We start from the raw sequence: 20979 nt of genomic DNA on the forward strand, positions 1-20979 counted from the left end.
GAGGAGGAGGATTGGAGAAGGCAACCTAGCGCTCCGACCACTCCCCAACTTCAACCCCAACCTGTCCAGGTCCAACCAACTCCACCTCCCTCTCCTCCGCCTTATACCCCAGAGTCCGAAATTCCTGTTCAACCTCCTGTTTTGCCGACCCCGACAACATCTGATGACTCTGCCCAACAAGCTACCTCAGGACCCGGTACCAGCCCTCACGAGGGCTCAACACAGGGGCCGTTCACTGACCCGATAGCCTGTAGAACCCGATCCCGTACTACCCGAACGAAAGATCGGGCTGAGGAAAAGCCGCACCCCTTTAAGACCCATCGGCGCTGACGAGATAATTACTCTAGTGATTTGGAAGACAGTGAGGATTATGATGGTCCCGAACAGCTGCTGCTAATATTACACTCCACCAGCCAGTTACCATTTTTACCTCACACGCCATGGTGGCCCTCCTTACTTCCCATCAGACCCAACATTTAACACAGGCCCGGTTAAGCCGATATGAGGTTGCTCTTCTCAATAACCCCCTCCTGATGTTCTCCTGTTCCACTGTTAATCCTGCCACTTCACTGCTTCCCCCCCCCCCCCCCCCCCCGATGAACTCCTGCAGCCCCCCTCATGATTGTTTACTTCGGAACCACTTTTTGACCTCGCCTCGTCCAGACCTTACTGACTCTCCCTTACCCTCTCCAGACCTTACCTTGTATGTTGACGGCAGTTCCTCCATCTCCCCCTCTGGGAGACCCATTTCTGGTTACTCGGTTGTAAACAATACTACCACACTGGAGGCGGCCGCATTCGAACCTTCCATCTCCGCCCAAAAGGCCGAACTATTTGCCCTCGCCCGCGCCTGCATCCTCGCTGCGAACAAATCCACAAACATCTATACCGACTCCCGTTATGCTTTCGGGGTCACCCACGATTTCAGCCAACTATGGGCCCAAAGTGGTTTCCTTACCTCTTCGGGGACTCCCATCCAAAACTCTCCTTAGGTTCGCAATCTTCTCCAAGCCATCCTCCTGCCTAAACAACTGGCCATTATTAAATGTACTGCCCACGCTGCCGATGACTCGGCGGTGACCAGGGGTAATGCCAGGGCTGACTATGCCGCCAAAAAGGCTGTAACAGCCCAAACTAACATAGTGTCCTCCATGAATAAGCAGGCGATAAATCACCCGCCTTCTTTGAACACACCGGGCATACCAGATATAGTCACTATTCAGTGCTTACAGTGAACACGATCTTTGGAAGATGCATGGATGTTCGCATTCTGCGTCATCAGGCCTCTGGGTTACTCCAGCTGGCCAAGTTTGTATACCAGATGCATTACTGCCTTTATTGCTTGATTGTCTACACTCTTACACCCACCTTGGGAAGGAGGAAATGAGTGGAATATTGCTTCGTACCCCTGACTGGCCGAGGCTGCTCAGTCTCGCATGGCATCATGCTTAACCTGTCAACAAAATAACATTGGCCAAGGCATAAAGTGCTCGCCAGGGAAAACACCCTTGCCGGGTGGCCCATTTGATTGTATTCAGTTGGATTTTATCGAATTACCACGTGTGCAGTGTTATAAGTATTGTCTTGTAATTGTTGATGTGTTTAGTAGATGGATAGAGGCTTTTCCAACTACAAATAACAAGGCCTCGACAGTAGTAAAGTTGTTATTGATAGAAATAATACCGAGATTCGGTGTGCCCCAACAGATTAGCTCGGACAATGGCCCCCATTTCATAGGGAAAATTAATAAGGAACTATGTGACATATTACACATTCAGCAGCAGTTCCACTGTGCCTACCATCCTCAGGCAGCAGGGATAGTGGAAAGAGCAAATGGGGCCCTTAAAGCTAAGCTAGCCAAGCTAACATCTGAAACCGGTCTAAATTGGTTAAAAGTCTTACCCTTAGCCCTCTACCACATGAGAATAACACCCCACCCTACCACTGGACTATCGGCTGTGGAGATAAACCAAGCAGGACGCCCTGGGATGCAAATATAAGCCCGCCCACCCAGATAGATTTACACGTTGTGGGAGACGAAGTGCCGAAGTACTTCCGACAGCTAACCTCGTCTTTCGAGTTTCTTCATTCACAGGTACAGTGTGCCTTTGGATCAACTCCACGGACACCGGATCAAGATTCTGACCCACAGGACTACTTCCCTGGACCACAGATAGGAGACCTCGTGCTAATAAAGAACTGGGATCGATCCAAACTTGGGCCACAGTGGAAAGGACCGTCCCAAGTTCTCCTCCAGACTCCAACTGCAATCAAGGTTCAAGGACAACCTCGCTGGATACATCTGAGTGACTAAACGGTGGACACCAACATCCACTAATAAATCATGAAGCTTATCTTCACTGTCTTCAGCCTTTCAGCTATTTTCCTGGCACAAGGACAACCGGAACAGCGGAAAAGACACCTGAAAGATGGACTGACCAATGGACGCTTACACTTTAACACCTTTTTGTACATGGCTTATGAGTATGCTGTAAAGTTTAATGTAAGCAGGTGTTGGGTCTGCTCACACATACCACCACAGGCCAAAGAGGGGATCTCCTTGTTCCCTATTCCTCTCAAACCCCGGGAAATGATTTTGTATCAGAACGGGACTGATCGCGGAAGAAGAAAGGGGGCCCAGACCACGGGAGGAAATTATCAGGTAGACATCAGTAGTGATGTCTCTACAATGAAGAAGGGGTGTACTTTATCGGCCTTTAAGAAACATTACCAGCCCAACTATAATAGGTCAGACCCTCCACCCCACTTCGTTATAAACAATCAACAAAGGGGATCCATCTGCCTGATAAGAAACGGAACCAAATCCGTTGGCCGTAGCAACTGCATTCAGCAGTTCAATGTCACCTGTCCCAGTAGTAGCTCACAGTCCCCAACCAGGGGCAGAACTTTAAGGACTACAATCCCCCTGGCTGGTGGCCCTTTGGTAACCTCTTTGGGGACTGGGGAGGAATGCTAATGCATTTGGGACTCATTATTCTGGTGGTTTGCGTATTACTGTTCTTGCTACAATGTGTTTGTCGATGCCTGGCCTATAACAGAGCCCAAACTCCTCTCTATAGGTTTAAAGTTATCATGAAATGATAAAAGGAGGGAATGAGATATTAAGGGGTTAACATCGCATGCAGCTAAGAGCTTTTGCAAAAACCGGCTAAACCAGCAGTTTGGGTAAATGACAAGCTTAAGATACCTGTGACTAATCCCACTTACCCATTAACAGTTCTTTCTTTCAACATAACCATATTACGACCTTGGATATGGTGAACCTGACTAGAACAAAGGGTGTCTTGTGATTAGCTATATTGCGTCAGACCGCATGTGACCATGAGGATTGTAAAACTACATAAAGGGGGACTGTCCCATTATTCAGTGCGCTTTTGCTAACTGACTCCCAGCACTGAGTGGAAGTTACGTAGCAAAGGTTTGCCAGCTTGCCAGTAAGATGAATAAAGAACTTTCGAATCGGACAACAGTTGGTGTTTGCCTTTGTATCAAGGACAGAAGAGTCTCACGAAAACGAACTTAACAATGAGGAAAGACTGAATAGACTGGGACTATACTAATTGGAATTCAGAAGAATGAGGGGAGATCTTATAGAAACATATAAGATAGAAGCAGGTTGCTTCCACTGGCGTGTGAAACTAGAATTGGGGGCATAGCCTCAAAAAAAGGAGGAGCAGATTTAAGACTGAGTTGAGGAGGAACTTCTTCACCCAAAGGGTTGTGAATCTGGAATTCCCTGCCCAGTGAAGCAGTTGAGGCTACCTCATTGAATGTTTTTAAGGCGAGGATAGATAGATTTTTGAACAGTAAAGGATTTAAGGGTTATGGTGAGTGGGCGGGTAAGTGGAGCTGAGTCCACAAAAAGATCAGCCATGATCTTATTGAAAGGCGGAACAGGCTCGAGGGGCCAGATGGCCGACTCCTGCTCCAAGTTCTGATGTTCTTAACATGAGTGCAAATCAATTATACGATTTAAAGGATAGCAGAATTGTGGGTGCAAACACTGTATGAGAGCAATACGTTCTAGTTTCTGAGTCTTTTATGCATATCCATTTGAAATTAATTAGTTTTTTAAAAAACGTTTTGTTGCAAATTTTGTCTCCAGTTGCAACAGTTAGCAATTTGAATTTGGGCCACGCCACCACATAGCATTGTCATGTTTCATGCTCTAAGTGCCACTCTGAGGTGCAATACTGTTAAAATGTTGCCACCACTTCTCATATATTGATTGTATAATAGATGCTGCACATCAATTCTTTCATTAGCCACATTGCTAATTGATGATATTGTTATCTCAGTAATTAGTGTTTTTACTTAGAACTTGTGGGCAAAATATCACTGAAGTTAACTAGCATCAAATGATTGGAAGCAAAGTTTCCATCAATTTCCAGTTAAGCTGAAATCTTACACGGTAGTGCAATTAATTTGAGTTAGCAAAGGTATTCTTTGGATTCTGACATTGGATGATAAAATGCAGCATTGGCCACTGTAACTGTTAATTTAAGGGCTCTATTGAGATGAGTAGTTTTTACGATATGAATTGCTACAGATCATAGAAACCTACAGTACAGGAAGAGGCCATTCGGCCCATCGGGTCTGCACTGACCACAATCCCACCCAGGTCCTACCCCCATAACCCGATATATTTTACCCGCTAATCCCTCTAACCTACGCATCTCAGGACTCTAAAGGGCAATTTTTTTAGCATGGCCAATCAACCTGGCCCGCACATCTTTGGACTGTGGGAGGAAACCGGAGCACCCGGAGGAAACCCACGCAGACACGAGGAGAATGTGCAAACTCCACACAGACAGTGACCCGAGCTGGGAATCGAACCCAGGTCCCTGGAGCTGTGAAGCAGCAGTGCTAACCATTGTGCTACCGTGCCACCCATAATTGTAAATATAGAACAACTGGTATTTATATAGTGTCCCATGGTGCTTTACAAAAGTGCCTTCACAAGCAAAATTTAATAATTACTTAAAATGACGTTACATCAGTCAACAAAAAGCTTGGATGAGGAGGTATGTTTTCAGGAGTTTTTTCAGAAGGAAAAAGAGATGGGGAGAGGTGTAAGGTGGAAACTCAAGTGCTTAGGGCCTTGGCGGCTAAATGCATAGTGATTAAAATTAGGGATGCGCAAAATACCAGAATTGGAGGAGTGCCAATATCTCTGCTGTGGGACTGGAGATTTCTGAGATGGGAAGGGATGAGGCTTTGGAGGCATTTGAAAAGAATTGATGAGAATTTTAAAATTGAGACATGGTTGACAGAGTTCTCGTATGTCAGCAAGCACACAGGTGATGGGTGACTGGGACTAGAGTCATAGAGGTTTACAGCATGGAAACAGGCCTTTCGGCCCAACTTGTCCATGATGCCCTTTTTTAAAAAACCCCTAAATTAATCCCAATTGCCCGCATTTGGCCCATATCCCTCTATACCCATCGTACCCATGTAACCGTCTAAATGCTTTTTAAAAGACTAAATTTTACCCGCCTCTACTACTACCTCTGGCAGCTTGTTCCACCCTCTGTGTGAAAAAATTGCCCCTCTGAACACTTCTGTATCTCTCCCCTCTCACCTTAAACCTATGCCCTCTAGTTTTAGGCTCCCCTATCTTTGGGAAAAGATATTGACTATCTAGCTGATCTATGCCCCTCATTATTTTATAGACCTCTATAAGATCACCCCTTAGCCTTCTACGCTCCAGAGAAAAAAGTCCCAGTCTATCCAGCCACTCCTTATAACTCAAACCATCAAGTCCCGGTAGCATCCTAGTAAATCTTTTCTGCACTCTTTCCCAGTTTAATAATATCCTTTCTATAATAGGGTGACTAGAATTGCACACAGGATTCCAAGTGTGGCCATACCAATGTCTTGTACAACTTCAACAAGATGTCCCAACTCCTGTATTCAATGTTCTGACCAATGAAACCAAGCATGCCGAATGCCTTCTTCACCACTCTGTCCACCCGTGACTCCACTTTCAAGGAGCTATGAACATGTACCCCTAGATCTCATTGTTCTGTAACTCACCCTAATGCCCTACCATTTAACTGAGTAAGTCCTGCCCTGGTTCAATCTACCAAAATGCATCACCTTGCATTTATCTAAATTAAACTCCATCTGCCATTCGTCAGCCCACTGGGCCAATTGAACAAGATCCCGATGCAATCGAAGATAACTTTCTTCACTGTCCACTATGCCACCAATCTTGGTGTCATCTGCAAACTTACTCACCATGCCTCCTATATTCTCATCCAAATCATTAATATAAATGATAAATGCCAGTGGACCCAGCACTGATCCCTGAGGCACACCGCCTCGGTGTTCAGGCCTCCAGTTTGAAAAACAACCCTCTACAACCACTTTCTGGTTTCTGTCAAGTAGCCAATTTTGTATCCATTTAGATACCTCACCCTGGATTCTGTGAGATTTAACCTTATGCAACAACCTACCATGCGGTACCTTGATCACACAGACTAGGTGTGGGTTAGAACAGGAGCAGCAGAGTTTTGGATGGCTTCATATTTATGTGAGAGGCTGTCTAGAAGTGGATTGAGACCGGTCAAGCAGTTCGAAAGGCACTGATCTGGGTTTCAGCAGCAGAAGATTTGAGGCAGGGCTGGTGTTCAGTGAAGTGGAAACAGTCGGTCTTCATGATGGTGCAGGGGGGCAGATATTAATCAAAACAGTCTGGTTCAGCCTTAAACAGTTGCCAGGTAGATGGATGAAATCAGTGATTAGGGAATGGAGCTTGTGGTGAGGACTGAAACCAAAGGCTCTGATCTTGCCAATATTCAATTGAAGGAAATCTCTGCTTATTCAGTAAGTAGTCTCACTACACCAGGTTAAAGTCCAACAGGTTTATTTGGTAGCCTGAGCTTTCAGAGCTCACCTGATGAAGGAGCAGCGCTCCGAAAACTCATGCTACCAAATAAACCTGTTGGACTTTAACCTGGTGTTGTGAGACTACTTACTGTGCCCACCCCAGTCCAACGCCGGCAACTCCACATCATATTCAGTACGAGATATTGGACAAATAGTCTTAACAGTTCAGAGATAATGACAGGGTTGAGAAAATGTTCTATACATTTGGAATGGAATTAATGACGTACACTGAGATCTAGTATAAGAAGAGTAAGTTCCAGTTTGCCTATTTGATTGGAGTACGTTGATCTTGTGCTTAATAGGCAAATAATAGCTTTGTGAATTATCAATGCCTGTTCTAGTTGAAACTCGCTTGATTGTATTTCTAATTCTAAAATTCTGTTCTTCAGTTGTGAAAAGTTTTATTTATTACAACTTGATTTGTTGGATCAGTTAAACAGATTAATGCTGAATGCACTTTGCAATGGTATTTCAAGGATGGGGGTAGGGAAGAACAGGAAAATGTTGTGCTGAAATGATTGTACAGAAGCAGATTGAAATGTCCTGAAAATGAACACAGTAGTGGGTACAAATTATTTCATGCCAGAAATTATTCTACTACGATAACGACCTTATGGTAAATCAGGAGAAAACTAGGTTATTTTATCCAATCAAGGGGGCTATATAAATGCCAGTTGTGGTTTTTATAATGCCAAAATATTGTAGCTGGAAATTTGAAATAAAAATAGAAAAAGCTTCGAATACTCAGGACAGAGTGAACTTTTGTTTTATTTATTTCATATCTTTGCTTGCACCATTGTTCCTTTTGATATTTAATCGTGACTGTCTCCCACCCTATCACACCACCCTATTTTACACCACTCCCCTTTCCTTGCCTCTATACTTGCTTTAGATATTATTATATCTCTTGCCCCCTGCATCACAACTCAGATGTTACCACCAACTCTGTTCCTCTCGACACTTGCCACCTAACCGGCTCAGTTTTGAGCATTTTGTGTGTTTTTTTTGATTGTTGAAGAGTTTAACCAACCTGTTCAATGATTATTTCACGGAGAGTTTAACCAGAAAGGATGCTCAGAACAAGCAGTTTAAATTACACATTGCAAATGCGCTATGGCTTCAACATTAGGAAGGTAGATATTATTCTAGATTGACTCTTCAGGAACAAAAACTAATTATTTTCAGTGTGTCAAAAATTACTTTGAAATTGATATGTGAAAACGGCCTAAAGATTGTTGCCATGCATGCAATGCAAATTAATGGACTGTCAGAATTCTGCTACCTTTGCAGATGTAGAGAGCATTGAATCTTCAGCATTGGGGACTGGCTTAGATTAGAGGTTATTATAACCTGGATAATTGTCAAGTATAAATCGCAAATAAATCATAAATAATCACAAACTTATGGAAGGAGAAGGATTTTTACCTGTTTTACAAACTCAGCATAATGATGCTTCTTATGAAATAATTGATCTACTCTTTTGTTAGATTACGTTCTTAAGTTTTCTAGAATGAAGAGGATTAGAAAGCAGCGAGATTTGACCCATAGCAGCTCAGATTGATGTTTATTGTTGTACTTTTACTATATTAGGATGGGGTGATGTTTGTGCCTTAGCTGGTAAGTTTTTTTAAATCTTGGTTAGTTTACCAGCTGTAGGTACTAACGGTTCAGACCATGTGCTTCCTTACCCAAGAAGTGAAGAATCATAAGTTGCCAGAAGTGGTTATCACAGATTACTTTGTTGCCACTTGCAGGACTGTGATTCAATTTAGAGGAAGAATTGGAGCAAAACCTGAAAGCAATACTTTGTTACAAGGCTAATAGTTATATTTTCTTAATTATAATGCCTAAAAACAAGCTAGTGTATTTAACTGTTTATTGATGTATAGTTATCAATATAAGTAGCTACAGTAACGTATTTTCCTTTCAGTTTTCCAGACTGGAATGGTAGGTTACCCGGAGGCTTTGACTGATCCATCATATTATTGTCAAATACTTGTCCTTACCTATCCATTGATTGGGAACTATGGCATACCCAAGGATGAAGAAGATGAACATGGACTCAGCAAGGTACACAGCATCTCCTAAACCGTTATCTACTAATGCTGCTCAAGCTAGTCTATAACCAGTAGAATCCCTGCAGCGCGGAAGGAGGCCATTCGGCCCATCAAGTCTGCAACGACAACAATTCCACCCGTAACCCCACGCATTAACCTGTTAGTCCTCTTGACACTAAGGGACAATTTAGCATGGCCCATCAACCTAACCCACACATCTTTGGAGTGTGGGAGGAAACTGGAGCACCCGGAGGAAACCCACAAAGTCATGGTGAGAATGTGCAAACCCCACCCAGACAGTCACCCAAAGCCGGAATTGAACCTGGGTTCCTGGCAGCACAGTGCCACCATGCTGCCCTTGAAGTTCCCTACGTTTCCTGAGTGCAGGAAATTGTACCTGAAAAGAAAAACCTACTTTTGTGTAGTGCTTTTCAAGACATTGGATCTCTCAAAGCAACGAATAAAGTAATTTTTGAAGTATAGTCACTGTTATAATATATGAAACAATACATATATAATAGTACCATCTCTAAACCATTCAGTAAAAGCATAAGAATATGAACATAAAATAGAAGCAAAAAGTATGTCACTTTGGTCCTTTTGAACCCGCTTCATCATTTGGTAAGATTATGCCTGAATCTGCATCAACCCAAATTCTCACCTCACCCCACGTCCCTTGGTTTCTTTAGTATCAACAAATTATCCCAAATTGAATGTACTCAAGAGTTGAGCATCCTTCCCTCTCGGGTAGATAATTCTAAAGATTCACATGCCTCTGAATGAAGAAACTTCTTTTCATCTCGGTACTGAATGGCCGACCTCTTATTCTTAGACCCCCTCCCCCATTCTCCCAGAATCTACCTTGTCAAGCTGCTTAAAAATTGTATACCTTTCAATGAGATCACCTCTCATTCTGCTAAAGTCTTGGGACAGGGGATTTCAAACTCTGGGTTGCGGACCCTGAGGATGTGGGTGACATCTGTAAGGGGTACATCGGAAAAATTGTCGGATGGTAATTCAAGGTCCAGTGTAGTATGCACAAATCTTGCAGCCAGTTATCATAATACATTTAGGGAAGCTCTAGTATCTCTCAAGTAATTTTGTTAATTTTGCAATGCTTCTTGCTTATAGAAATTAGAATCATAGACTCCCTACAGTGCAGAAGGAGGCCATTCGGCCCATCGAGTCTGCACCGACCACAATCCCACCCAGGCCCTATTCCCATAATCCCACATACTTACTCTGCTAATACCCTGTCACTAAGGGTCAATTTAGCATGACCAATCAATGTAACTCACACATCTTTGGACTGGGGGAGGAAACCGGAGCACTCGATTGAAAATGTATTTTAGATCTCTTAGTTGTTGAAATATGTGGCTAGCTGGCAGTTGCTGTAAGTAAAAGAAATGGGATTGACCCTTTAATTTAATTCCCATTAATGAGTTTGGGACATTCACCCATTGATGTGCCAATGTGAATGGAAATTTTCCTTTATTAGAGAGCTGAGAATACTGCAGATGTTTCCAGATATTTGATCCTTTAGACTGGCTAGATGTTCCTCTTATGAATAGGATGTCTTTGTTAGCCTTTGGTTTTGAAGCTGGTGAATGAGTTTAATTTTCATATTTTTACTATTTTAGTGGTTTGAATCTGCCAAAATTCATGCTTCAGCACTGGTGATTGGTGAAAATTCTCAGCATCCAAGTCACTGGAGCTCCGTTCGCTCATTAGACCAGTGGTTGAAAGAACAAGGAATTCCAGCATTGGAGGGTAAGAACCGTGGCTGCTTTTTCTTCATTCTTGAATTGATTAATTTTAAAATAATATTGGTAGTTTCTTGTGGCTTTAGAAAGGGGCAACTAAACACAATAAGAACATAAGAACATAAGAAATAGGAGCAGGAGTAGGCCATCTAGCCCCTCGAGCCTGCCCCGCCATTCAATAAGATCATGGCTGATCTGACGTGGATCAGTACCACTTACCCGCCTGATCCCCATAACCCTTAATTCCCTTACCGATCAGGAATCCATCCATCCGCGCTTTAAACATATTCAGCGAGGTAGCCTCCACCACCTCAGTGGGCAGAGAATTCCAGAGATTCACCACCCTCTGGGAGAAGAAGTTCCTCCTCAACTCTGTCTTAAACCGACCCCCCTTTATTTTGAGGCTGTGTCCTCTAGTTTTAACTTCCTTACTAAGTGGAAAGAATCTCTCCGCCTCCACCCTATCCAGCCCCCGCATTATCTTATAAGTCTCCATAAGATCCCCCCTCATCCTTCTAAACTCCAACGAGTACAAACCCAATCTCCTCAGCCTCTCCTCATAATCCAAACCCCTCATCTCCGGTATCAACCTGGTGAACCTTCTCTGCACTCCCTCCAATGCCAATATATCCTTCCTCATATAAGGGGACCAATACTGCACACAGTATTCCAGCTGCGGCCTCACCAATGCCCTGTACAGGTGCATCAAGACATCCCTGCTTTTATATTCTATCCCCTTCGCAATATAGGCCAACATCCCATTTGCCTTCTTGATCACCTGTTGTACCTGCAGACTGGGCTTTTGCGTCTCATGCACAAGGACCCCCAGGTCCCTTTGCACGGTAGCATGTTTTAATTTGTTTCCATTGAGATAGTAATCCCATTTGTTATTATTTCCTCCAAAGTGTATAACCTCGCATTTCTCAACGTTATACTCCATTTGCCATATCCTCGCCCACTCACTCAGCCTGTCCAAATCTCTCTGCAGATCTTCTCCGTCCTCCACACGATTCACTTTTCCACTTATCTTTGTGTCGTCTGCAAACTTCGTTACCCTACACTCCGTCCCCTCCTCCAGATCATCTATATAAATGGTAAATAGTTGCGGCCCGAGTACCGATCCCTGCGGCACGCCACTAGTTACCTTCCTCCAACCGGAAAAACACCCATTTATTCCGACTCTTTGCTTCCTGTCGGATAGCCAGTCCCCAATCCACTTTAACACACTACCCCCAACTCCGTGTGCCCTAATCTTCTTCAGTAGCCTTTTATGGGGCACCTTATCAAACGCCTTTTGGAAATCCAAAAACACCGCATCCACCGGTTCTCCTCCATCAACCGCCCTAGTCACATCTTCATAAAAATCCAACATGTTCGTCAAGCACGACTTTCCCCTCATGAATCCATGCTGCGTCTGATTGATCGAACCATTTCTATCCAGATGCCCTGCTATCTCCTCTTTAATAATGGATTCCAGCATTTTCCCTACTACAGACGTTAAGCTGACCGGCCTAGAGTTACCCGCCTTTTGTCTCCTTCCTTTTTTAAACCGTGTGGTTTTAACAATGGAGTACCATTCACAACTCCTCAGGTACTGAAGCAGTTTGTGTCCGTATGCAGTAAGACCTCGACAACATTCAGGATTGAGCTAAGTGGCAAGTAACATTTGAACCACACAAGTGCCAGTCATTGACCATCTCCTCCAAGAGAGAGTCTAACCATCTCACCATGATATTCAAATGCATTACAATCGTTGAATCTCCTACTGTCAACATCCTGGGGGTTACCATTGACCAGAAGCTGAACTGGACTAGCCATATAATACTGTGGCTATGAGAGCAGGTCAGAAGCTTGGAATTCTGTGGTAATTAACTCCCCTCCAGACTCCCCAAAGCATCTACACATCACAAGTCAGAAGTGTAATGAAATACTCTCCCCTTGTCAAGATTAGTGCAGCTCCAACAGTACTCAGGAAACTTGACACCATCCAGGACAAAGCAGCCCACTTGATTCCACTCCTTCCACCTCAGAAAACATACACTCCGTCACTGATGCACAATGATCACTGTGTGTACTATATACAAGATGAACCACAGAAACTCCAAGCCATCCTGACTTGGAACTATATCACTATTCCTTCAGTGTCGCTGGATCAAAATTCTGGAACTCCCTTCCTAAGAGGGTGCACCTCCACTAGATGGACTTGAACAGTTCAAAAATACAGCACACAGGCACCTTCTCGAGCAGTTATGTATTCATAGATTCATAGAAACCCTACAGTGCAGAAGGAGGCCATTCGGCCCATCGAGTCTGCACCGACCACAATCCCACCCAGGCCCTACCCGCTAATCCTTTTTTTTAACCCACTAATCCCTCTAACCTACGCATCCCAGTACTCTAAGGGGCAATTTTTTTTAACCTGGCCAATCAACCTAACCCGCACATCTTTGGACTGTGGGAGGAAACCGGAGCACTCGGAGAAAACCCACGCAGACACGAGGAGAATGTGCAAACTCCACACAGATAGTGACCCGAGCCGGGAATCGAACCCAGGACCCTGGAGCTGTGAAGCAGCAGTGCTAACCACTGTGCTACCGTGCCACCGTATGGGGAACAAACGTTGGCCTTCTAGCATTGTCCACAAGAAAAATAGATGAGTGAAGGCCGGTAGGGGAGGGATAGGAAATGAAGAGATAGGGGTTACAAGAATTAACTGGTGAACTGTTTCAGTGGGTGGGAGATGGGGGGAAAGTTTGCATGATGCTCTGTGGTGTGACTTGCAAGGCAACCTTACTCTGGGGTGAGCCCACAAGAAACAACGTCTCAAAAACATACAGGATATGGGTCTTGTATTGACAACTGGCTAGAAAATTGGGTGAGAGAATAAAAAGTTTAGCACCAGGGCAAGTCTGCTTGGATAAGAAATAACAAAATTTAAAAAATCTATGTTGTTAAACGGTAGTCGAAAAGATGAATTCATACCCTCCACGCATAATACATTTAAATTTAAATGATATAACTTCAGGTCAGTGGAAATTCATACACTGTTTATAAACTTTGCAACCCTATTGAAGCAAAGCTGCACACCTGCAATGCAGTATTGTTACCTAATTTGCATTTTTAACATGGAGTAGTTGCATTCACACAAAATTCAAAGACATATCGGAACAATTAAATTAATTCTTAAGGTCAGTAACAAATGATGAGTGAGGAATTTGCTGCCAAGGAGGTTGTGTGTTGATTCATTTGCTTGGCTGTATGGATGGTTCTCATGAAGTGTTTGATGCTGGGGACCAAGCTAGAGACCTTTTTTATTTTTTGAGAGTAGTTGCTGACGTGGCTTTAGGCTTTTTATGCTTGGTTTACATAGTCTGCTGTCTTGTTCCCAACCTTTGTGCTCAAATAGGTGTGTTACTGAAATCAGCTGCTGTTACAACTCGGATTACTTGCACAAACTAACTCCACTTCGTTTAAGAATCAAAACTAAACTGGAAGCCTTTTTAGCATTAGTGAAAATCTGAATGGATGGATCTGAGGGGACCGCAAATATATCTACTTTTGTTTCTCACCATTTCGATGTTGAATTTCAGTTTCCATAGACAACATAAGGAATGCAGAGATATCCCAATTTCCAATCTGGTCTTTGGTCAGATCCGCTGGAAATGATTTTCTCGTTTGGTCAGAGGCGATGAGGCATACAGCAATTTATTTGTTTTATGTTCTTATACTGTCCCTGTTATTGAATTAAATTGTTGACTTATCTAATTTCTGTTCAACCTTAGTGATCTTCTGCACTCTTTATCTCCTGACCCATCAGGTAGGTTGCTCAATTTGAAAACAAGCCAGAGAGGACTCATGGCAGCTAACTTGTTTTACATTGTCCACTGGTAGACAGAGTTTGAAATCCCAGTTACCCACTCGGAAAATAAAGCCACAGGATTCCACGGTTTTAAATAGATAAAATGAACTTTACTACACAATGTCAGAAAAGTAAAACAGTTTACATTATCTACCTTGTATGCCCACATTCAGGATTAATATGTGGTACATGTGAACTAACAGGCAAACTGTGGTGGAACACACCACACTGCACATTAACTAGCAGATTCACCAAGGCAAATTGCACCAATTTCTCAATGACCCACATCAGTGACCACAATCTCAGTAAAATTCTGCCTCCCTGACGAGGGATTTCAGTTCTTGACTTTTGACGATTAAGCCAACACGGACTGCTGCAGTGACTGCTCTCTGCCCAGTTGTTCAATCTCTTCCGGTGCTGTGTTCCAGAGGATTCACAAAGCTGCACTACTGCCTCTAGTTACTGGTACACTGTCAACTCTTTCGCAGATCACTAGCTTTAGTGAGCTGGCACTGCCCCTTGGTTTCTCTGAGCTGCCTGCCTGCTGCACTGAGCTATAAATAGTTTCCAGGCCTTCTGTGAACCCTAACTGCCTCCAGCACTGAACCAATGACCTTTGCCCACCATCTCGGCTTCCCAGGATCTCTCCTGAGCCCTAACTGCGCCGGACAGCTCTGATGATTTTTTTCTGTGAGCTGCAAACCACACAAAGTCCAAGCCCTGACCCTCAGCTGCACTGAATGGCTATCCGTGCTTTTGAGCCCTAACTACCTGGAGACTGCTAACAGCAGCTCCTTTTCATTATGGAGTCTGTGCCCCTCTCTCAGCCAACATACTGATAAATTGAAACCAGAGAACCTTCTCCATGATGAAGTTTTCAATTCATGGATCATTATTTTAAAACTATTTTAGCTCTCTAACTCCAAAAGCAAAACATCTCCCTCGGCTGCACTTCAGTGGCAGGTGGGAGCAGGGCTGGGCCTGGCTATAAAAGGAGTTATTCTGGCTGCTCCAGCAGGAGACTTTCGGCAGCACCGTCCCCAATTGTTTCGACCAGCTGCTGGACGATGAGTCCAACCCTTTCGACATCCTCCAGGAAGCTGAGGAGAGAAAAATAGCAGAGAAGCTAGAAAAACAGAATGGGAGCCAGGAATGGCCTCAGGTGGCACCTCTGCCGCCATCCACCAGCACGGGGAAAAAAATCTTTTGCCAGCGCAGTGGTTAGCACTGCTACCTCACAGCGCCAGGGACCCAGGTTCGATTCTGGCCTTGGGTGACTGTCCGTGTGGAGTTTTCACATTCTCCCCATGTCTGCATGGGTTTCCTCCGGGTGCTCCGGTTTCCTCCCACAGTCCAAAGGTGTGTGGGTTAGGTGGATTGACCATGTTAAATTTCCTCTTTGTGCCCCAAGATGTGTAGGTTAGAGAGATTAACGGGGTAAATACATGGGGCTATGGGGTTATGGCCAGGGGATGGCCTGGGTAAGGTGCTCTGGAGAGTCGATGCAGACTAAATGGGCCGATTGACCTCCTTTTGCACTAGGGATTCTGTAATTTTTTGCAAGCAGTGTAGACATCATGGTGGGGGGAATCTTACCATACGTGTCAAAACTCCGACTGAAAACTGGCATGAAACTCTCCAGCTTCAGTAACTGGCTTTCTCACCAGACTTTGAGCAACAGGGTAAAAATAAAAAGAGTGGATGTGGTTTACAGCATAACTAGCGAGGCAGGGTCTCATAGGGTCGGCACAAACCACTCCTCAGAGATTTTTTTTTATCAGTAACAAGCAGGCTTACATGAAACTACTGTGAATGTCCCCTAGCCACCACACTCCTAGCCTGTTCGGGTACACGGAGGAGACTTGAGCCTGGCCAATGCACCTTAACCAGCACGTCTTTCGGACTGTGGGAGGAAAACGGAACACCCGGAGGAAACCCCCGCACAGACACTGGGAGAACGTGCAAACTCTGAACAGACAGTGACCCAAGCCGGGAATCGAACCTGGGTCTCTGGCACTGAGAGGCAGCACTGCTAACCACTGTACCATCGTGCTGCCCTATTGATTGGGACGCCATTCTAATGGGGTGCCCCAATCAAAACAAAAAGTCAACCCCCCCCACCCCAAAGCCCAATATTTTTGTTACCTTACCCATGACAACTTTCCCAGAACTAGGCTTGCTTCTAAAATATTAACATGAAGCATGAACTGAATATGCACAACATGTTCCAAAGCCAAGTTGTACCGTTCTCCATTGTTCTTGAATAAAGTTCAATCTTTATGATTTTGAGTTTGAACAGTTGGGTAACAGCAATTAAGTTGTGAATTTTATGCTGATCACAAACCTGCAGTTAAAGAATAATTGAAATCTGAACTTGCGTTTTGTAACATTGACGACCTTCTCACACTCTGGCTGGAATTCTCTGGCCGTTCACACCGGCGGGATTCTCCGGTGCCACCGGCAGCACACCCTTACCTGCGGGTTTCCCGCCAGCGTGGAATAACATCAGTGAGAAATCCCATTGACAGCGGCAGAACCAGAGAATCCCGCCGCTAGCAGACAACGTGCCACTTCCCATCGGCAGGAAACACGCGGCTGGGAGGCCGGAGAATCTCGCCCTATATTTATAATGAAACATTAAAATTAAAAAATAATTACCTTAACTGGCTGTTGTCTTTATTAGTTAATATTTTTGTGGTGTACAGTTGTAAATATATATTTAATAGAGTCTAACTAAAATATGACTTGGGTAACTTCAGTGCCTTATGACAAATGACAAATGCCTTATAAGCTACAAAGCCTCCTTAAGGTGTTTTATGAAATAACAATATTAATTTTGTTGAACTGATTAGGAGTCGATACGAGAAGCCTAACAAAGAAGATTCGGGAAAATGGTACACTGCTGGGAAAGCTGGTGATCGATGGGACAGATGCGAATTGTCTTCTTTATGATGATCCAAACAAAAGGCATTTAGTGAAAGAAGTTTCCATTAAGGTAGAGAATCTCACTTTCTTCACACCTTATCACTCTGGCTCCAGTCCTTTCCATTACTGCAAAGTAGGTGTTTTATCCAGTTTCGCTTCGGTTCTTTAACTGAGTGAGCATTTACAGCAATAGGAACTTAAATTTATCTTTAACAGGAAATAATACACCGACTTTCACAGAATCCCCACAGTGCAGAAGGAGGCTACTCAGTCCATTGAGTCTGCACTGACTCTGACAGAGCATCTTACCCAGGCTCACTACCCTATCCTATCCCCATAACCCTACACATTTACCCCACTAATCCCCCGAGCCTACACATCTTGGGACACAAAGAGACAATTTAGAATGGCCAATCCATCTAATCTAATGTATAAATTCTCATTAAGCTTTATTTAGCTTTACTATTAAAATGAATATTATGGTTTCCACATATAAATCCCCTTGCTATTCCAGAAATCTCAATCTGTTCAGTGTAGTCAATGCTTTTCCAGCATTTGGTGTCTCTTTTTGTCTTTGCAACATCACAGGAATCCCACAGGGGTTAATCCTAGATAACCTTTCCTCCTCCAATCACATGCTGCTTTGAGCCAGCTTCAATATGCCTCATAGTGATGCTCAGATCAACCTCATGCCCTGCTCCTCAGCTCCATGATCACCTCCATGTCATCAGATGCTTGGTCAAATTCAAGTGGTGAATCTGCTATCAAACGTCGCTTCCTTACCACTGAACTATCTGCAGACTGCTTGGCCTGGAAACAGACCAAGCCAAACCTTGGCATCGTGTTCAACCCACAATTGAACTTCAAATTGTGTATCCTTTTTATCACCAAGATTGTTCACTGCCACCAACGCAGTGTTGCCCTTTCCGATTCCTACTGCACTTTCAATGTTCTGGAAATCCAAAGCAATGCGTTTGTCACCTCTGGGCTTGAATATTCGAGTGTTTTCTTTGCTGGCCTCCCTCCAATAAACAACTCTGCTGCTCCTGTCCTATCCCACACTATATCTCATCTGTTCATCTCGCAGACGACCTTCACTGGTTTCCCATTCTGAATTTTAAAATCCTCATCTTTTTCTTACAAACCTAGGGCTTTGCCGAACCAGCTCTGTAATCTTCAATTCCCTGATTACAGATCTTCCATTTGTGTCTAATCACTCCACCATTGGCTGGAGAGCTCTTGCCCTCTGAAACCTTCTTCACCTCTCTCTATTCAGGTAAACTTTTCCTGCATTCCTTTAATCTGTCTCTTTCTGTTTTGATGTTCATTCCAGATCCCATCTGTGAAATGCTGTGGGTTTATATTGCAGTCAACTTGAATTCAGGTTGTTGTCAGAGAACTAGGGTTCTGCTTGGTCCCGAACCACAGCTTTCAGGGAATCGAAGATCACAGAAGAAGCCTGTTCAGGTCCATTGTGTCTGCACCAGCTCACCAAATGAACATTGTGACTTGGGGCAATTCCCCTGTCTTCGCCCTTTCATATTTTTTTCTATTCAAGTAGTCATCTAATGCCTTATTGAATGCCTTGTTTGAACCTGCCTCCTCCACACTTTCGGGCACTGCATTCCAGACCCAAGCCACTTGCTATGTGGAAAAGTTTTTTTTCCTCACATTGCGTTTGCTTCTTTTGCAAATCACTTTAAATCTGTGTTGTTCTCTGTCCTTTTATGCGCGGGAACAGTTTCTCCCTAATGGTTCAGAAGGTGAAAGTATTGGAGAACCACAATGCTACTTTGACTCATCAACCCGAGTAAATACTTTTGTTTCTTGGTGTGAATAAATTATACTTGGTCCAGAAAATTTGGGCAACTACTTGGCTGTGCAGGAAGTTGCAGTGACCCCTGAAGGATACTTAAACTTTATTGAATGTTTTCACCTTAAAATTGGGAGTATTTTAAAAATTAAGTGATGATCAGCAAGAACGGCAAAGAAAAAGCCTGAGTTGGAAAGCTATGACCTGTAACTGAAGGGATTGGCAACTATATATTTCCGATAGCAGTGATTTAAAGGCAAGGTAGTGACTGCAGTGTCATACAGACTAGGAAGGTCCAAAGTTAATTTTTGTATTATAGGATTCCTGCTATCCTCAGCAGTCCTATCCTGCTGTATTGGAGTTGTAGGGCAACATTTGACTAATTGCTGACCATAGAATGTATCAGAGAGTTCTTGATACTGCGACAGTCGCACAAACAAAAGTCACCGTCAGGATTTCAAAACACCAGTAGGTGTGAGCCAAAAATAGAAGTTTTGTCTTTAAATGTCCTGCATGTCCCATTCATCCCCTAATGGTCATCACCCTTTGCTGCTTCACAGTGGTTTTATTTACATGCACCAACGAAACTAAACTTCATCCACATTCTTCATCTAAAGGCAGGATATTTTCAAGAGTTTCTTTTCAGTAAACACTCACTTGAGTTAATGAGTTTCAGTTTGTGTTTTATGCTCCTAAAGTTACAAAGGTGATCTGCATAAGCTATTCTTTTTGTCTCATTATTAGGAGCCCAAAGTATACAATCCCAGTGGAAATGTGAAAATTATGGCAGTGGACTGTGGCATGAAGTACAACCAGATCAGAAGCCTCTGTGAGAGAGGAGCTTCTGTGATTGTGGTACCATGGGATTATCCTTTTGATAGTCAAGGTGAGCAGAAATATTTTTGTTGCCATTGCGTGTACCAGACCACTAGAAAACCCGAACTCGAAGGACTGAGGTACTTCAAAAAGCTGGCTCTCCTTCGCCCTCTTGAGGGCAATTACAGATGGGCCACAAATGCTGGCCTTCCCTGTGATGTCCACATCCCCATGAAAGAATAAAAATATAATTATTGGAAATATTAGCATTGTGAAAAACGATGTTGAAGAGTACATCAGGCGAAAGTGATTTAATCTTTTTTAGACCTTGCAGAATTTTTATCCTGAAGAGAAGTTATTTTCCTACTTTTCGCCTGTGCTCCCTCCCTCATTGGCCATTGGGATATGATGTAAACTGCAGTGTTTTATCTGGCATGAAAGATTGAGCAAACACGGGTGCTAATGTTTTATGCGTGCAATTGCACTGCAAATTAATTCCTCCATCCTTTGAGTCCATCTATCGATGTCTGAAATTGTTATGGGTCCTACTCCTGGCTAAAGACTGCTGAAAAAGAGATCTAAAATAAAGTACAGTATTTAGATGCAACAAGAAAGAATCGTGTTTCTAGTATTTTGATATCAGTGTGTAGTGTGTGTTCGTTCAGTTATTTTGAGCTTTGTATGCATGTTTGGGATAAATGTTGGGTTTGATTTCAAATGCATTTTTTGCAGATTTGTTAAGTTGTCAACTAGAAAGTTTGTAATGAATATTGAAGCCGAATTTCGATCTTTGTCGTATGTGAATTATTTCCATTTTTCTATTAAAGTCATTTT

The 20979-nt window shown here is 43.5% G+C and overlaps 1 protein-coding gene across 4 annotated transcripts in view; it reads left to right on the forward strand.

The window, feature by feature from the left end:
- Window positions 1-20979, forward strand: part of cad (carbamoyl-phosphate synthetase 2, aspartate transcarbamylase, and dihydroorotase) — a 107747-nt gene that overhangs the window by 8747 nt on the left and 78021 nt on the right. For 3 of the 4 annotated variants that reach the window (XM_078212959.1, XM_078212960.1, XM_078212961.1), the window contains exons 2-5: window positions 8843-8982; window positions 10610-10739; window positions 17444-17586; window positions 20074-20215. In XM_078212959.1, coding sequence (XP_078069085.1) covers window positions 8843-8982; window positions 10610-10739; window positions 17444-17586; window positions 20074-20215 — 555 coding nt within the window. Of the gene's footprint in view, window positions 1-8842; window positions 8983-10609; window positions 10740-17443; window positions 17587-18708; window positions 18793-20073; window positions 20216-20979 lie in introns of those variants that run through there. The other variant, XM_078212962.1, reaches the window with a different exon arrangement.

Source organism: Mustelus asterias, chromosome 5 (assembly GCF_964213995.1).
Source record: "Mustelus asterias chromosome 5, sMusAst1.hap1.1, whole genome shotgun sequence".
Classification (NCBI taxonomy): domain Eukaryota; kingdom Metazoa; phylum Chordata; class Chondrichthyes; order Carcharhiniformes; family Triakidae; genus Mustelus; species Mustelus asterias.